Raw genomic sequence first — 17,127 nt, 5'->3', positions numbered from 1 at the left:
CCTCATCTGCCCGAGGGTTCGAACTCGGGGCTTTTCGGTTTAGCAACCATGAGCTTTACCGACTCGACCACGCCGACCCCCATAGCGTGCAACAATTTAAAACTAATGTCTAATTAATAAAAACAGTTCTACAGCTAGTCTTTACACTTAAAAAAAGAAAACAATCAGACTTTCTTTAAATTTATTATTGTATTGATGCGTCGCTATTTAAAGAAAGAAAAACTTTCATAACTCTCCTAACATTCTACCCACTGTATTCAATATATAATAGTATCTTTCGAACCTGACTGCTCTTTGTGCAAGTGAAGTAGAGTTTACCTGCTTAAGGGGGATATTATGAGACAGTGTGGTCAGCACTTTGTTCTGTCGCCTTTTCTTTAAGTACGGCCAAAGTGAGAACTGGCAGGCAAATTTAGAACTGGCAAGTCAAAGTGAGAATTGGCCGGCCAAATTTAGAACTGGCAATCCAAATAAAGAACTGACCAGCTAAATTAAGAACTGACCATCCAAAGTGAGAATTTGCCGGCCAAATTTAGAACTGGTCAGCCAAATCATGATTTTCTTTCGCGGTAGGGGGGGGGGGGGGAATAATTTTAGAAATTTTACATGGTGGAATAACAATAATTCTGGGAAAGACAGCTATAGACTGAATCATGTAAGAACTTTCCTAACGACAATTATTCTTAAAAATAATCTAGACATTTTATAACCTACTTCTGATCTAATGTATTCTCAAGCTTTAGATAATTGAACCTGTAATTTGTTTTAATTTGAAGCTCTCGTGCCAGCACTAACTAAACTTAAGCATACATTGCATGCATTATTAGTACAAGTCCGTAGGCGCGATCTACAGACATTAATAGTATTCTCTATTATCACAGCTTTGTTCATTGGGCTGATATTTAACTTTGGAGTTGACTACGATTTCAATAAGTAACAACGGCGAACATCTACTCTATAGCTTAAAAAACAACAACTGTGTAAACAAGAAGAAAGGAACAATTTGACGGATTATAAAAATATTGCTAATTTTTATTTGTAATAGTAAAACATCATGTTTCGAGCTGTATCAATGATTTTAACAGAAAAAATATTTTAATTGTGGTACAAGATTTTAAAAATAGATGTAAAATTTGATTTTTTGCTTGAAAAGATGTACACTTTTAAAAATTAATTATCAACTTTTAATTAGTAGATAATTACCAAAAAGTAAAGCACCACCACCTGATTTTTATGATGTTTTGACGAATGTAGAAGAACTGAGTCACCTCCCTTCTCCATTCACCGTGTCTTACAACAGTGTGGTAAATTACAGAAACAGTGTGATGAACTTCACACGCCGGTAAATCTGCTTACTATATGTACCTGCCACTATAGCAAACAAGTGATGATCTCAAAAACTACGTGATGCCCTCCACGGAACCAATTGATGACCTATACACACCAGGTGATGACCTCCATATGTCCATGACCTTCATAAGGTGATGACCTCTATCTCTCCACGACCTTCACACCAGATGATGACCTACATATATCCACGACCTTTACACACCACATGAACACCTCCACACATAACGACCTCCCCCATACACCAGTACCATACTATGGTTTATCTCTTTAACTGAGCAGTACACAATATTAAACAAGCATCATCTTTTGTACGCTAACCCTAGCGTCACTCATGACTGAATCATTACATTTTTTTCATTCTGAGCAACGTTCAAACATGTCTGACTGCTACACTAAACTCAATTAGGCGATAAAAATTATAATTAAATTTATAAATTTATATGCTATAAATGTATATGCTATATGTGTACGTGGTCGCACACACACACACACACACACACACATATATATATATATATATATATATATATATATATATATATATATATATATATATATATATATATACATGTGTATAATAATGTATATGAGCAATACAAAGCTACACAGTGCAAAAATGGCATAATTCATAAATAGATATTCGCGATGAAAATCTATAATAAAACTGATGTTTAACAAAGGCAAATCTATAATGATGAGTTAATTATAGCTAGCTATTTAATTATAGCTAGTACCAAAAAAATTGCCTGTTTTAATATGCTACGTAAATTACAAATATTCATACTATTCATGCCAACAAATTTTAAAAACATACCACCTTGTACAGTGAGACAAGCTTTTCAGTACAGAACCAAAATCTGCCCCACAATGTGTATTTATCATCATACACAAAATGGCAACGTGCTACTCCGATTGTGTATATATCACAATGCACAAAATGGCAAAGTGCTTCTACGATTGTGTATGTATCACCATGCACAAAATAGCAAAGTGCAACCAAATAAGATCTTGGACGTTCGCCCCTCTTGCCGAGCTTGTTGAATAAAATGGTCGGTAAGCGAACGGTCCGTTGGCTGGACACATATCAACATGAGCAGTCGTGTTGCCGTCTGCCTCTGCAGTTATGACTGACTCGAACGTTTCAGGCGGGTCTCTGGGCAGGCGCTCTTCGTTTTTTTTACAGTCAGCCTTCTTTTGAAGATCACTCACTTTTCATTTGTAAACAAAAAACGCAATATGATTGTTAACGAAATAAGTTAACAAAGAAAAGCTTAGTTATTTGTAAAACAGGATGGTACATCACACGTTGGTTATTTAAAAAAAAAGTAAAACTATATATTAATTAATACTTAAATACATTGATCAGTAAATGGTAAGATTATTATAATACTAATCAAATTTCGTGATCGATGCTTACCTAAATAATTATCCATGCCTGCAATGAACCAGTTAACCCCTCTTAGGTAAAAGTCGTTAGGCAGCTTGCTTAGATCCCACCACTCATCGCAGGATTTTTTATCCACGTTTGCACTAAAACAAGAAGGCCCAGTTTAGGGTACGTTAAAAAAAACAATTGTATACGTGAGATATTTAAAAAAAAACAATTATATAACAAACCACTCAACTTATCACAACGAAAGAAACTCTTACAAAACTAAATACTACATAACACTACCCCACACAAAACTAAACACTACATCACACTAACCAAAAATACAAAACTAAACACTACATCACACTAACCAAACATAAAACTGAACACTAACCAAAAACACAAAACTAAACACTACATAACACTACCCCACACAAAACTAAACACTACATCACACTAACCAAAAATGCAAAACTAAACACTACATCACACTAACCAAACACAAAACTAAACACTAACCAAAAACACAAAACTAAACACTACATTACAATGACCAAAAATATAAAACTAAACACTACATTACACTAAACAAACATAAAACTAAACACTAACCAAAAATACAAAACTAAACACTATTTCACACTAACCAAAAATACAAAACTAAACACTGCATCACACTAACCAAACATAAAACTAAACACTAACCAAAAACACAAAACTAAACACTGCATCACACTAACCAAACATACAACTAAACGCTAAACAAAAACAAAAAACTAAACACTACATCACAGTAACCAAACATAAAACTAAACACTAACCAAAAGTACAAAACAAAACACTGCATCACACTAAAAATACACCGAACTGAACACTCTGAGCTTTAAAATAGAAAGCCGACTTGCGACAAATCACTCATATGTCAATAACCCAATGCGCATACTAAGAATACTACATTTTAACAGTGAAGTGTTCCAATAAAAGAACACATTATTTTTAAAAATCTAGTTTTTTTTACGGCCTCTTTTTGTTCACCGTTTCTTCTATTAAATTATTACCTCTACTCTTTATCTGACGTTTGTAGATTAAGTTAAAATAGTGCTTGTATTGAGCCAGTCGTTAAAAGTTACTTTTTTTTTTCAAATTAGCTTGTTGTATGTAAGAAGCACGTTTCAACCCAAATGCTTTGACTTATCGTACTAATTAATATGCATTTATTCTATTTTAAACTACCAATTTTATCCATTTCATTGTTTCTTAATAAGCTTATGTTTATTGTTCTTTGTTCATTTTAGAAGGTTTTACATATTCATCATCATCATCGTTCCTTTGTGGCCCCCGGGGAGCAAAAGGCTGCAACCACACATGGTTTTACATATTATCACATGTTTAATTGGATTTTTAGTCCCCAGCCCTTATTAAGATGCAGGTTCATTGACTTACCAGAGGGGATTACTGGAAATCTTTTCTTTGTGAGAGTACAGTAAAATAAAATAGTGGGCATCATTGTGTAGCTGTTGTACTCTGGTATATTCTTGGATAATATTCGTTTTCTTATCAATGCTTGAAATATTTACTGTAATTTGAAGAAAATGTGGAATTTGATAACCAAAAGCACATACAAATAAACCACACGTTGAAAATTGCAATTGAAAATTGAAAACTGAAACGAAGTGATGGCAGTTTTGAAAACATGAGGGTCAAATTAGTTCAAATATAAATCCTAATAATTTAGTAACAGTTTTAATACCAATACGAAAGTGTAGAAATATCATACAACTGGTGTAGGGTTAAGGGAACATGTCAATTACCCCCCAGACATCCCCCGACATTACCCCCGGAGTAATTACCCCTTGCCTATTACCTCCCGCCCAGTAGGACATTACCCCCCCCCCGGACATTGTTAGGCCTAGAGTTAGGGTTAAGGCTAGGTTTAGGGCTAGGGTTAGGGTTAAGGTTAGGGCTAGGGCTAGGGCTTGGGCTAGGGCTAGGGCTAGGGCTAGGGCTAGGGTTAGGGCTTGGGCTAGCGCTAGGGCTAGGGCTAGGGCTAGGGCTAGGGCTAGGGCTAGGGTTATGGTTAGGGTTAGGGCTAGGGCTAGGGCTAGGGCTAGGGCTAGGGCTAGGGCTAGGGCTAGGGCTAGGGCTAGGGCTAGGGCTAGGGCTAGGGCTAGGGCTAGGGCTAGGGCTAGGGCTAGGGCTGGGGCTAGGGCTAGGGCTAGGGCTAGGGCTAGGATTAGGGTTAGGGTTAGGGCTATTGCTAGGGTTAGGGTTAGGGTTAGGCTTAAACCAATGTCTAGCGTTGGTTTTGGTAATGTGCTAGGTTTTAGGCTGAGGTGGATGCTTAGGTTTTTGTCTTTTTCTTAAGGTTAGGATTAAGGTAATATATAGGTATAGAATTCTACTTAGAGTTAGGATTCTATCTTGGGGGGGAGGGGGTAACACCCCGGTGTAATTGACAGGGGGGTAATTGCTCCGGGGGGTAAATAAGAGGTGAAATGTCCGGGGGTTAATTTCCGGGGGGGGGGGGAGATAATGTCCTGTGGCCATGGTTAGATATGTTTAACTTAATATGTAGAATGGAGGCTACGGAACACTTACATGGCAAGTGCATATTGGCATAAAATAAACAGCCAACGGGATGGTCGTAGTCTCCCTTGTTAATGTGCCCATCAGGGGACACAATAAGAACGGCATAAAAGGTGGAGGTTTCTGTTGATGAAGCGATTTTTGGAGGAGATAATTTAGCATTAATTTTAATCATTACTTCAAAATTATTAGACTGTATTCAATTGTATATGATGCAGTAAAAAATGGATCAGTATCGATCAATCACTGCATTTGAAATCAATGACATAATTATTTTTGAAAGATGTTTTTTTGTAATTATTTGCAAGAAAAGTAATATACTGATTACTGCTAAAGGCACTGTCTTATTGTACTCATTGCAACTGATGTGTGTTTTGGAACCTGATTTGTGTTGGGTTTTTCTGACTAGTGGTATTCAGAGTCAAAACAAAGCGTCTAGTGTAGGATACAACAGAATAGAAAACACTAATGATAATACTAAGAAAAAAAAAATATATTGTATATATATATATATATATATATATATATATATATATATATATATATATATATATATATATATATATATATATATATATATATATATATATATATATATATATATATATAATACCAAAATAATATAATTATTAATGAAATGTTTACAACACGAAAAACGATGCACAATACTTAACACACCCCACGTCCTCCTCCGAACCCACACGCCAACCAACTGCCACACACCCTAGCACACTCTCTGTCACTCGTCATTTGGCAACCCTTACGTTCTATATAAACACACTCAACCAAGGGCTATAACTATATCCCAAAAAAAAAACACACACAATACACCCTCAATCAGGGGGACGCTTTATGTAAAGGGACGTAACAATTAGTTTTTGTTAAATTAAATGCTCTAAAACTGATAATTGAAAAATAACAATTGACATAAAGTTAACCAACATACTGACTGATCACCATACACTGTATCTTTTTATTTGTAAATCTATAATACCTGCAAGTTGAGCGGCAGAACCGGAGATTTCTAGCACAAAATGGACATAGTAGTTTAACAGCTGATCGGAAACTTGATAGTTTTGATCAATTTTCGTGTTCTCCCCCGGCAAGGGTCGGAGCTCATACATCCTAATGAAATACAAAGTCAAATCAAAATGTTAAAATAGCACTTCAAACGTGTAAACAAAATATACAAGAAACTGAGAAACACATTTATTTAGATTGTATATTAGTACAGAAAGCAAAGCAAACACTTGCGAAAATATTAAAAATACCAATCAAACAGTCATAACAAATAAAACAATCACACTTAAGACGACAAGGCAAAGAACAGAAGACGAAAACAGACTAGTAGCAACGGCTATTTATAGATCGACTATATAGGGAAATAAAGAATAAGATCAGGTTCTGTTTTAAAAATACGCTGACATCGAGTTAAAAGAAATATTTAAAGCAAAGCTAAGACATAGACTGGGATCTCTCACTTTAATAAAAAAGAATATATATATATATATATATATATATATATATATATATATATATATATATACATACATATATATATATACATATATATATATATATATATATATATATATATATATATATATAAGTAGTATATTAGGTCGCTTTTGGTTAGTATTCCTGGCGGAGGTGGGGAGGGTGAGGAACAATGACATATAGGAAAATACTCGGGAGCAGGATGCGCGCCTGGTACAATGACATATAGCAAAATACTCCCAGCCTGGCGCATCGGGAGGGTAAGGGTGGGTGAGCAGGATGCGCAGCCTGGTACAACGACATATAGTAAAATACTACGCCAACTAGGGTTGGCGGAGGTGGTGGGGAAGTAGGTCACCTTTTGGTGACCTTGTGACGTAATCATTGACCTTGTGACGTCATCATTGACCTAGTTACGTAATTTTAATGCGTTTTTAATGAGTTTTAATGAGTTTTAAAAATTTTAATTAATTTTTATTATCGAGTTACGTAATTTAATTACTTTGATTGTATTTTTATTTTGTTTAATTTGTTTGTTTTTAATTTTATTTTATTTTATAATTAGTTAAATTATTATTAACTAGTTACGTAATTTGATTTTAATTTTTTAAATTTTTAAATTTTTAATTTTATTTTATAATTAATTTTAATTTTAATTTAATTACTTTGTTTATATTGTGTAATTTTTATTGACTAGTGACGTAATTTGATTTTAATTTTTTTAATTTTTAATTATTTTTTAATTTTTAAAATTTTTAAAATATTTTTTAACTTTTATTTTTTTTAATTTTAAATTTTTTAAATTTGTTTATTTGTTTACTTTTTGTTTAATTTGCTGGTTTGTTTATTTGATTGTATGTATGTTTTAAATAAAAGACTAACACTAGCATGTACTAGAACAGTCTTTGTATACCAGCCTTTAACCAGCCGGGCAACATGTGTTACTTATCGATCCGCAATCCTTTGTTTTTGTCAAACACTGGACAAGGTCCAAGTACACGGTTCGAGTTAATATTGGTAACACCCAAAATTATTATTAACTAGGTACGTAATTTGATTTTAATTACTTTTGTTTATTTATTTATTTGATATATTTCTTTTCTTTGTTGTTTATTTATTTGAATGTATGTATGTTTTAAATAAAAGACTAACACTAGCACGAACGTTACAAAAATAGAACATCCATTAAAGATAACGATCAGCCACAGCTGTTACGTATCGACCCGCCCGCGAAGTTTTCTCACCGCTACCCGTTTTAATGGGAATGTATTGATCGCAGCCGCTGGCCCATCACAGCATGATGTCCCACCTAATTAAATTTTTTGTTATGCTTCACCGAGTTACCCCCGCTCGGTTGACGGGTTATGGTAATTAACGACATACATTAAGTAGCTTTCCGCGAAGCACTTAGGTCATTATGCAACAGCTGTTGTGCGACAGCTGGTGCTGTAATTAGTCACGGCTCTCGGCTTTTTTCATTAGACTACAGCTGTACATGAACTATGTTCACATATCATACGCCCGGTCATTCTTTGATCAAATTAAAAAATTTTGTTTCCACATGTCATGCGAACCGTCCCTTGCTATGTATGAAAGATTAATGGTTGTAACTATTCGCTTATAGCGAGGGTCAGCGAAAACAAAAATATATTTAAGGGTCGGAATTTTCTTTCAACCACCGTTAAGTCAGGTTTTGAGACGAAACGAAGTCTCGGTAGGTTCGTGTTTTTTAATGGGCGACAGGGCGACTTGGGGCGTTGGTACGTAGGTATGCGGGGTAGACATGTTTTTTACAAGTCTGGAAAAGTAATTACGTTTTTTTATGACCGTTCCGATTTTCTTTTGATCTGACCACCATTTGACCACACTGAGCCAGATAAATTTAACAATCGTTGCAGCGGGGTTTATTTTAAGTGCACCCCGTGCACGCTTGTTTACATTTTAAAAGACGTGTCGCGTGTCTTCCCCTTACGGCTTCCCTAATAGAGAAACGAGAGGAAAGACAACTGTTCTAAAATTAGAACAGCCTTGTTTACAGCCACGAGTATCGTCCCTTGTGAAAAAATTCGCGTCAGAATCATTAACTAAACATTCAATTTCTTTAACAAGTTAAAAAATAATTTAGGAAGACAAGGGTTAACAACATTAGACGCCACCGTTTTTGTTTCCTGCGACGACAAGGCACAATACATTTTTTTATTTTATGTCTCAAGTAGAGGGGTGGGATATTTTTTCTTTGTAAGCGTGTTGTAAACAATAGGTAGACGAAGCGATTACTAAGTAAGAGGGGAGAGAAGTGACGTACATCGCGATATTTGAAAACATGGCGATGTTTAACCTCAACCAAAAAAGGCAATGAACCTAGAAGGAAGACGAATATATATCTTAGTCTTGCAGCAGATTACCTTCCCATGTTCGCTTTAGTATTACAGTTTTCATCAATCTTCTTTTTGACTTGAACTTCTTTAATTTTTAAGAAAGTTTACTTATACATAATACATTACGTCTAATGACAATTTTTTTATTTTTACCACTCATGTATTTTCTTTTTTCTATATCTTACATTGTCATCTTAATTTTTGATCACCTTAGGTGGTGGTAAGGTGGTAAGGTGGTGGTAAGGTGGTGGTAAGGTGGTGGTAAATTTGCTTAAGATTATAAACTTCAAGTTTTAAAAATCAACAACGTTATAGTACGTCGTGTCAAATGACACACCGTTAAAATGTCTACATTTAAATTTCACCAAAATAATGATGTATAAACTAAATATGATATGACGTTAACATACATATCATTCAATCTAATCACTCTAAAGTACAAATCAATAATTTTTATTGATTAAGGGGCTGGGTGAGTTATTTTTTATTCGGGTGCCCAGGGAAGGTTTGGAGTTGGGTAGGGGCACCGTTCATACTAGAGTCGGTGACGTTTTCACCGAGGCAGGGTTCGAAGCTAGACCATACATGTTTTGGAATCGTTAGGGGTCGAGTCTATAGTAGGGTCGCGGGAGTTTTGTTAACACAGAGGGATGTTTCGAAGTTGATACATCCATGTTTTAGAATTGATAGGTAGAGAGTCCATACTAGGGTCGGTGAAGTTTTCACCGAGGCAGGTTACAAAGTTGGGACATGCATGTTTAGGAATTGTTGGCAGTCGCGTTCATACTAGGGTCGGTGAAGTTTTCACCGAGGCAGGTTACAAAGCTGGGACATGCATGTTTAGGAATTGTTGGCAGTCGCGTTCATACTAGGGTCGGGGAGTTTTGCTAACACTGAGGCAGGTTGTAAAGTTGGTACAGGCATCCTTGGAATTGTTAGGGGCCGTGTTCATACTAGGGTCGGTGAAGGTTGGTTTTGAACTTGGAACATGTATGTTTTGGAATCGGTAGGGCTAGAGTTCATACTAGTGTCGGTGAAGGTTGGTTTTGAACTCGGAACATGCATGTTTTGGAATCGGTAGGTGTAGAGTCCATACTAGGGTCAGGGGAGTTTTTGTTAACACCGAGGTAGGTTGCAAAGTTGGTACATGCATGTTTAGGAATTGTTGGTAGCCGAGTTCATTCTAGTGTCGGTGAAGGTTGGTTTTGAACTCGGAACATGCATGTTTTGAAATCGGTAGGTGTAGAGTCCATACTAGGGTCAGGGGAGTTTTTGTTAACACCGAGGTAGGTTGCAAAGTTGGTACATGCATGTTTAGGAATTGTTGGTAGCCGAGTTCATACTAGTGTCGGTGAAGGTTGGTTTTGAACTCGGAACATGCATGTTTAGAAATTGTTGGTAACCGAGTTCATACTAGGGACGGGGGTGTTTTAACCGAGGCAGGTTACAAAGTTCGTACATGCATCATTGGAATTGTTAGGGAGAGTTAAACTAAGGTCGGTGAAGTTTTCACCGAGGCAGGTTACAAAGTTGGTACATGGATGTTTAGGAATTGTTGGCAGTCGAGTTCATACTAGGGTCGGGGAATTTTGTTAGCACTGAGGCAGGTTGGAAAGTTGGTACATGCATGATTGGGAATCGTTGGTAGCCGAGTTCATACTAGTGTCGGTGAAGGTTGGTTTTGAACTCGGAACATGCATGTTTTGGAATTGTTGGTAGCCGAGTTCATACTAGTGTCGGTGAAGGTTGGTTTTGAACTCGGAACATGCATGTTTTGGACTCGATAGGTATAGAGTCCATACTAGGGTCGGTGAAGTTTTCACCGAGGGTGATTTCAAAGTTAGTACATGCATGTTTTGGAAGTGTTAGGGGCCGAGTCTATACTACGGGGGGATGGTTTTTGTTTTCATCGAGGCCGGTTTCAAAGTTGTTACAGGCATGTTTTGGAATCGATTGGTGTAGAGTTTAAACTAGCGTCGGGGGGAGTATGGGTTTCACCGATGCGTGTTTCAAAGTTGGTACAGGGATGTTTTTGAAGTGATGAGGGAAGAGTTTAAACTAGCGTTGGGGGAGTTTGGGTTTCACCGAGTTGTGTTTCAAAGTTGGTACAGGGATGTTTTTGAAGTGTTAGAGGCCGAGTCTATACTAGAGTGGGAAGGATTTTGTTTTCACCGAGGCAGGTTTCAAACGAGGACCATCCCTGTTTCGGAGTTGATCGGGGTAGAGTTTACACTAGAGTGGGACGGTCTTTTTGTTTTCAACAAGACAGGTTTCAAAATTGGTACATGGATGTTTGGTCCAGGACTGTTTTGGAATCGGTGAGGCAAAGTTAAACTAGGGTCAGGGGAGTTTTCAACGAGGTTGGTTTCGAAATTGGGGCATGGATGTTTCGGAGTTGGATGGGAACGTTGTCACTTGTGACAGTAAACGAAGGGGGATAAATGTTTGTCTGTTACTTTGTCCTTTGTCTGTCCAAGGGAATAGTGTGGGTAGTGGTATGGTGTGTTTATCAAGCGGGTGTTTAGGGATAGGGCGAGGGCGGTGGACAAAGTTGTCGATGTAGGTAGGGTGCAAGAGATATTCAACGAGGAGTGGCGTCTACAACTTACATAGCCCAGTCTGTTGGAGTAGTGTCTAGGGGTTGTGATATTAGTTGAATAAATATTTGTCTTTAGGATTGTCATACAGCCTTTGTCTCTTAAATGGAATAGAATGGGTAGTGGTACGGTCTGTGTATCTAGCGGTTGGTATTGAGGTTAGTGTGATGACGCAAGGTTGGATGGGAGAAGGGGAAAGGGGTTGCGGACAAAGGGAAGGGGAAGGGTGAATAGTGATAAAAATAACTCACCCAGCCCCTTAATCAATAAAAATTATTGATTTGTACTTTAGAGTGATTAGATTGAATGATATGTATGTTAACGTCATATCATATTTAGTTTATACATCATTATTTTGGTGAAATTTAAATGTAGACATTTTAACGGTGTGTCATTTGACACGACGTACTATAACGTTGTTGATTTTTAAAACTTGAAGTTTATAATCTTAAGCAAATTTACCACCACCTTACCACCACCTTACCACCACCTTACCACCTTACCACCACCTAAGGTGATCAAAAATTAAGATGACAATGTAAGATATAGAAAAAAGAAAATACATGAGTGGTAAAAATAAAAAAATTGTCATTAGACGTAATGTATTATGTATAAGTAAACTTTCTTAAAAATTAAAGAAGTTCAAGTCAAAAAGAAGATTGATGAAAACTGTAATACTAAAGCGAACATGGGAAGGTAATCTGCTGCAAGACTAAGATATATATTCGTCTTCCTTCTAGGTTCATTGCCTTTTTTGGTTGAGGTTAAACATCGCCATGTTTTCAAATATCGCGATGTACGTCACTTCTCTCCCCTCTTACTTAGTAATCGCTTCGTCTACCTATTGTTTACAACACGCTTACAAAGAAAAAATATCCCACCCCTCTACTTGAGACATAAAATAAAAAAATGTATTGTGCCTTGTCGTCGCAGGAAACAAAAACGGTGGCGTCTAATGTTGTTAACCCTTGTCTTCCTAAATTATTTTTTAACTTGTTAAAGAAATTGAATGTTTAGTTAATGATTCTGACGCGAATTTTTTCACAAGGGACGATACTCGTGGCTGTAAACAAGGCTGTTCTAATTTTAGAACAGTTGTCTTTCCTCTCGTTTCTCTATTAGGGAAGCCGTAAGGGGAAGACACGCGACACGTCTTTTAAAATGTAAACAAGCGTGCACGGGGTGCACTTAAAATAAACCCCGCTGCGACGATTGTTAAATTTATCTGGCTCAGTGTGGTCAAATGGTGGTCAGATCAAAAGAAAATCGGAACGGTCATAAAAAAACGTAATTACTTTTCCAGACTTGTAAAAAACATGTCTACCCCGCATACCTACGTACCAACGCCCCAAGTCGCCCTGTCGCCCATTAAAAAACACGAACCTACCGAGACTTCGTTTCGTCTCAAAACCTGACTTAACGGTGGTTGAAAGAAAATTCCGACCCTTAAATATATTTTTGTTTTCGCTGACCCTCGCTATAAGCGAATAGTTACAACCATTAATCTTTCATACATAGCAAGGGACGGTTCGCATGACATGTGGAAACAAAATTTTTTAATTTGATCAAAGAATGACCGGGCGTATGATATGTGAACATAGTTCATGTACAGCTGTAGTCTAATGAAAAAAGCCGAGAGCCGTGACTAATTACAGCAACAGCTGTCGCACAACAGCTGTTGCATAATGACCTAAGTGCTTCGCGGAAAGCTACTTAATGTATGTCGTTAATTACCATAACCCGTCAACCGAGCGGGGGTAACTCGGTGAAGCATAACAAAAAATTTAATTAGGTGGGACATCATGCTGTGATGGGCCAGCGGCTGCGATCAATACATTCCCATTAAAACGGGTAGCGGTGAGAAAACTTCGCGGGCGGGTCGATACGTAACAGCTGTGGCTGATCGTTATCTTTAATGGATGTTATATTTTTGTAACGTTCGTGCTAGTGTTAGTCTTTTATTTAAAACATACATACATTCAAATAAATAAACAACAAAGAAAAGAAATATATCAAATAAATAAATAAACAAAAGTAATTAAAATCAAATTACGTACCTAGTTAATAATAATTTTGGGTGTTACCAATATTAACTCGAACCGTGTACTTGGACCTTGTCCAGTGTTTGACAAAAACAAAGGATTGCGGATCGATAAGTAACACATGTTGCCCGGCTGGTTAAAGGCTGGTATACAAAGACTGTTCTAGTACATGCTAGTGTTAGTCTTTTATTTAAAACATACATACAATCAAATAAACAAACCAGCAAATTAAACAAAAAGTAAACAAATAAACAAATTTAAAAAATTTAAAATTAAAAAAAATAAAAGTTAAAAAATATTTTAAAAATTTTAAAAATTAAAAAATAATTAAAAATTAAAAAAATTAAAATCAAATTACGTCACTAGTCAATAAAAATTACACAATATAAACAAAGTAATTAAATTAAAATTAAAATTAATTATAAAATAAAATTAAAAATTTAAAAATTTAAAAAATTAAAATCAAATTACGTAACTAGTTAATAATAATTTAACTAATTATAAAATAAAATAAAATTAAAAACAAACAAATTAAACAAAATAAAAATACAATCAAAGTAATTAAATTACGTAACTCGATAATAAAAATTAATTAAAATTTTTAAAACTCATTAAAACTCATTAAAAACGCATTAAAATTACGTAACTAGGTCAATGATGACGTCACAAGGTCAATGATTACGTCACAAGGTCACCAAAAGGTGACCTACTTCCCCACCACCTCCGCCAACCCTAGTTGGCGTAGTATTTTACTATATGTCGTTGTACCAGGCTGCGCATCCTGCTCACCCACCCTTACCCTCCCGATGCGCCAGGCTGGGAGTATTTTGCTATATGTCATTGTACCAGGCGCGCATCCTGCTCCCGAGTATTTTCCTATATGTCATTGTTCCTCACCCTCCCCACCTCCGCCAGGAATACTAACCAAAAGCGACCTAATATACTACTACTTATATATATATATATATACATTAATAAAGTATTAATTTTAATTAAGACAGTCTCAAGCCAAACATCACTCGATCAGACCCAGAGTAAATTAACGTTAGTACTGTCTTAGGTTTCTCAGGCTTTAAAAGGGCACAATCTGAATGGTAGAATGAGGTACTCACCTCCCCCCCCCCACACACACACACACTTCCCCCCACCCAACCGGACTGGCGGAAAAATCAAGGGCAGCGTACCCTCATGGCGAGGGGTCAATTTTGTGTCATGGAAAATTCTGGAATGATAGATCAGTATACAGAGAACCTTCTCCCAGGGTAGTTTCTGTTTCTGGTCATGGGTGGCTACAATGTGAACTTTTGACTTCGCAGCTAAGGATGGGGCACAGTAAACTAAGCACTCAAAAGAAACTGAGTTCTTATGCCATTTTATTTTCTCCCTGTAATTACTATATATGCAATTGATGTTCATGTCCTTGAAGCTGTGTAAAACTACCAAATAAATTATTTTATTACTATATTAAATGTTTAAAATTAATTCATGAATTTTAAAAAAATGCTATAGATATAAATATTTGGAAGGGAAGAATGTTTGATTTATCGTAATCAACATAATCTTTCCGGTTGCTTAAAATTTGTATCATTTTAATTTTCTGCAATCCCAAATTTATTTCAGTTCTACTTAAAACACTAAACTCCCCTCAGCCCACCACGCCGAAGGAAAAAAACATCCCTTGGATCATTATTTAATTACACATTTGCATTTTCAGGTTATTAATTGTAATTAGATGTGTTTTGTATTAGATCTATGTATAAGTAAACCATCTTAAATGAATGAAAGTAGGCTACAAGTAAGCAAGAAGTATTACTATTGTAAATCTGTATCAGTCCTCACAAGCCGATGATGAAAACTGTTATACTAAAGCGAACATGCAAAGCAAACTGACGTTGTAAATTACATGTCTGAGGCTAAAAAAAATATTGTGAAAAAAACACCAGCCAAAATGATGCACAATATAAACAGTAAGCAGGATTTGTCTATTTGAGATAATAAAAATCAATATTTCACGTTGATCAAAAAGATGTAAACGTGTTTAAGCATAAGGAAATAAATAAATAAACAAAAAAAACTACAGTGTACTTGTAAAACAAATAATAACAACAATGCCAGATATGTTAAACTTATATTCGTGTAATAGATGTTATTTCTAACTCATTAAAGCGCTACATCATACTAAAACTACATGGGGAAAGTTATATCAACTTAATGTATAAGGTGCATAAGGAAACAGAAATACTCCACGAAATGAACTTTTTTGTTTGGGTGAATAAAACTTTATAATCTCATACTATAATTCAGAGGTCTAAACAGTATTAAGAAAGTGAAAAATGCGCAACGCAAAGAAACAACAAGATGATATCTAGCATGTAAATTGTAAACACTTACGGGACAGTCATTTGACTGCCTGCTCCACATTTGGTCGCAGTTATAACTTCATTATACAGGGAATAAAATTTTATGCTAACGAACATATCAAGTTTGTCTGCTTGCAGCGTAGTAAAAGTGATTTTCTTGTATTCATCACATGCATCTGAAAGTACATATATATATATATATATATATATATATATATATATATATATATATATATATATATATATATATATATATATGTATATATATATATATATATATATATATACCATATATATATACCATATATATATACCATATATATATATATATATATACCATATATATATACCATATATATATATACCATATATATACACCATATATATATATATGGTTTCATAACGAATTCATACTTTCAATAACACTTTCCTGAACGTTTATTCAGTTTCACCGCATGAATATTTTTTTATTTAATTTTATCCAAAATAAATCTAACAATGATAACATTAAAACTTAAGTTAATTATGGTTAATTAGATCCCACCGGCTCCCCTCTGCCCATGTCTCGGCTTCAGCCGTTTGCTATTGTCAACGATAAAACACACTCGAAACATAATTATGGAAACAGAAGTGCTAAAAAATGTGTTTACAGACATACAAGCCTGATATTTAGCAATGCATTCTGTGGAGCAGATGTAGCCTTCAGTGCATGCCCTGTACTGTTCATAAAGTGAAGAGCCATCGGTATAGTAGGCTTGCATGCCGATAATATCTGTTTTTGCAAAATCAATTTTGAAAAAAAAAAAAAGAAAACACTAGTTGAAAACATTTTCAAAATATTTTGAAAAACAATAGTATGTTCATCATGCGTTATATATATATATATATATATATATATATATATATATATATATATATATATATATATATATATATATATATATA

At 35.3% G+C, this 17,127-nt stretch overlaps 1 protein-coding gene across 1 annotated transcript in view; it reads right to left on the bottom strand.

Moving 5' to 3' along the window:
- Window positions 1-1,057: 1,057 nt before the first annotated feature.
- LOC131937066 (uncharacterized) overlaps window positions 1,058-17,127 on the bottom strand; it is a 29,476-nt gene continuing 13,406 nt past the window's right edge. The window contains exons 11-17 of the mRNA XM_059294252.1: window positions 16,841-16,954; window positions 16,214-16,358; window positions 6,303-6,433; window positions 5,321-5,431; window positions 4,166-4,298; window positions 2,768-2,880; window positions 1,058-2,558 (exon numbers count right to left, since the gene is read on the bottom strand). Of these exons, the coding sequence (XP_059150235.1) occupies window positions 2,302-2,558; window positions 2,768-2,880; window positions 4,166-4,298; window positions 5,321-5,431; window positions 6,303-6,433; window positions 16,214-16,358; window positions 16,841-16,954 (1,004 nt within the window). The 3' untranslated portion in view covers window positions 1,058-2,301. The remainder of the gene's footprint in view (window positions 2,559-2,767; window positions 2,881-4,165; window positions 4,299-5,320; window positions 5,432-6,302; window positions 6,434-16,213; window positions 16,359-16,840; window positions 16,955-17,127) is intronic.

This window comes from Physella acuta, unplaced genomic scaffold, assembly GCF_028476545.2.
Source record: "Physella acuta isolate Inbredline_101_S28 unplaced genomic scaffold, ASM2847654v3 ptg000199l, whole genome shotgun sequence".
NCBI classification, from domain to species: domain Eukaryota; kingdom Metazoa; phylum Mollusca; class Gastropoda; family Physidae; genus Physella; species Physella acuta.
The sequence above is the reverse complement of the archived record's forward strand: the minus strand, read 5'-3'. Positions and strand labels throughout refer to the sequence as shown.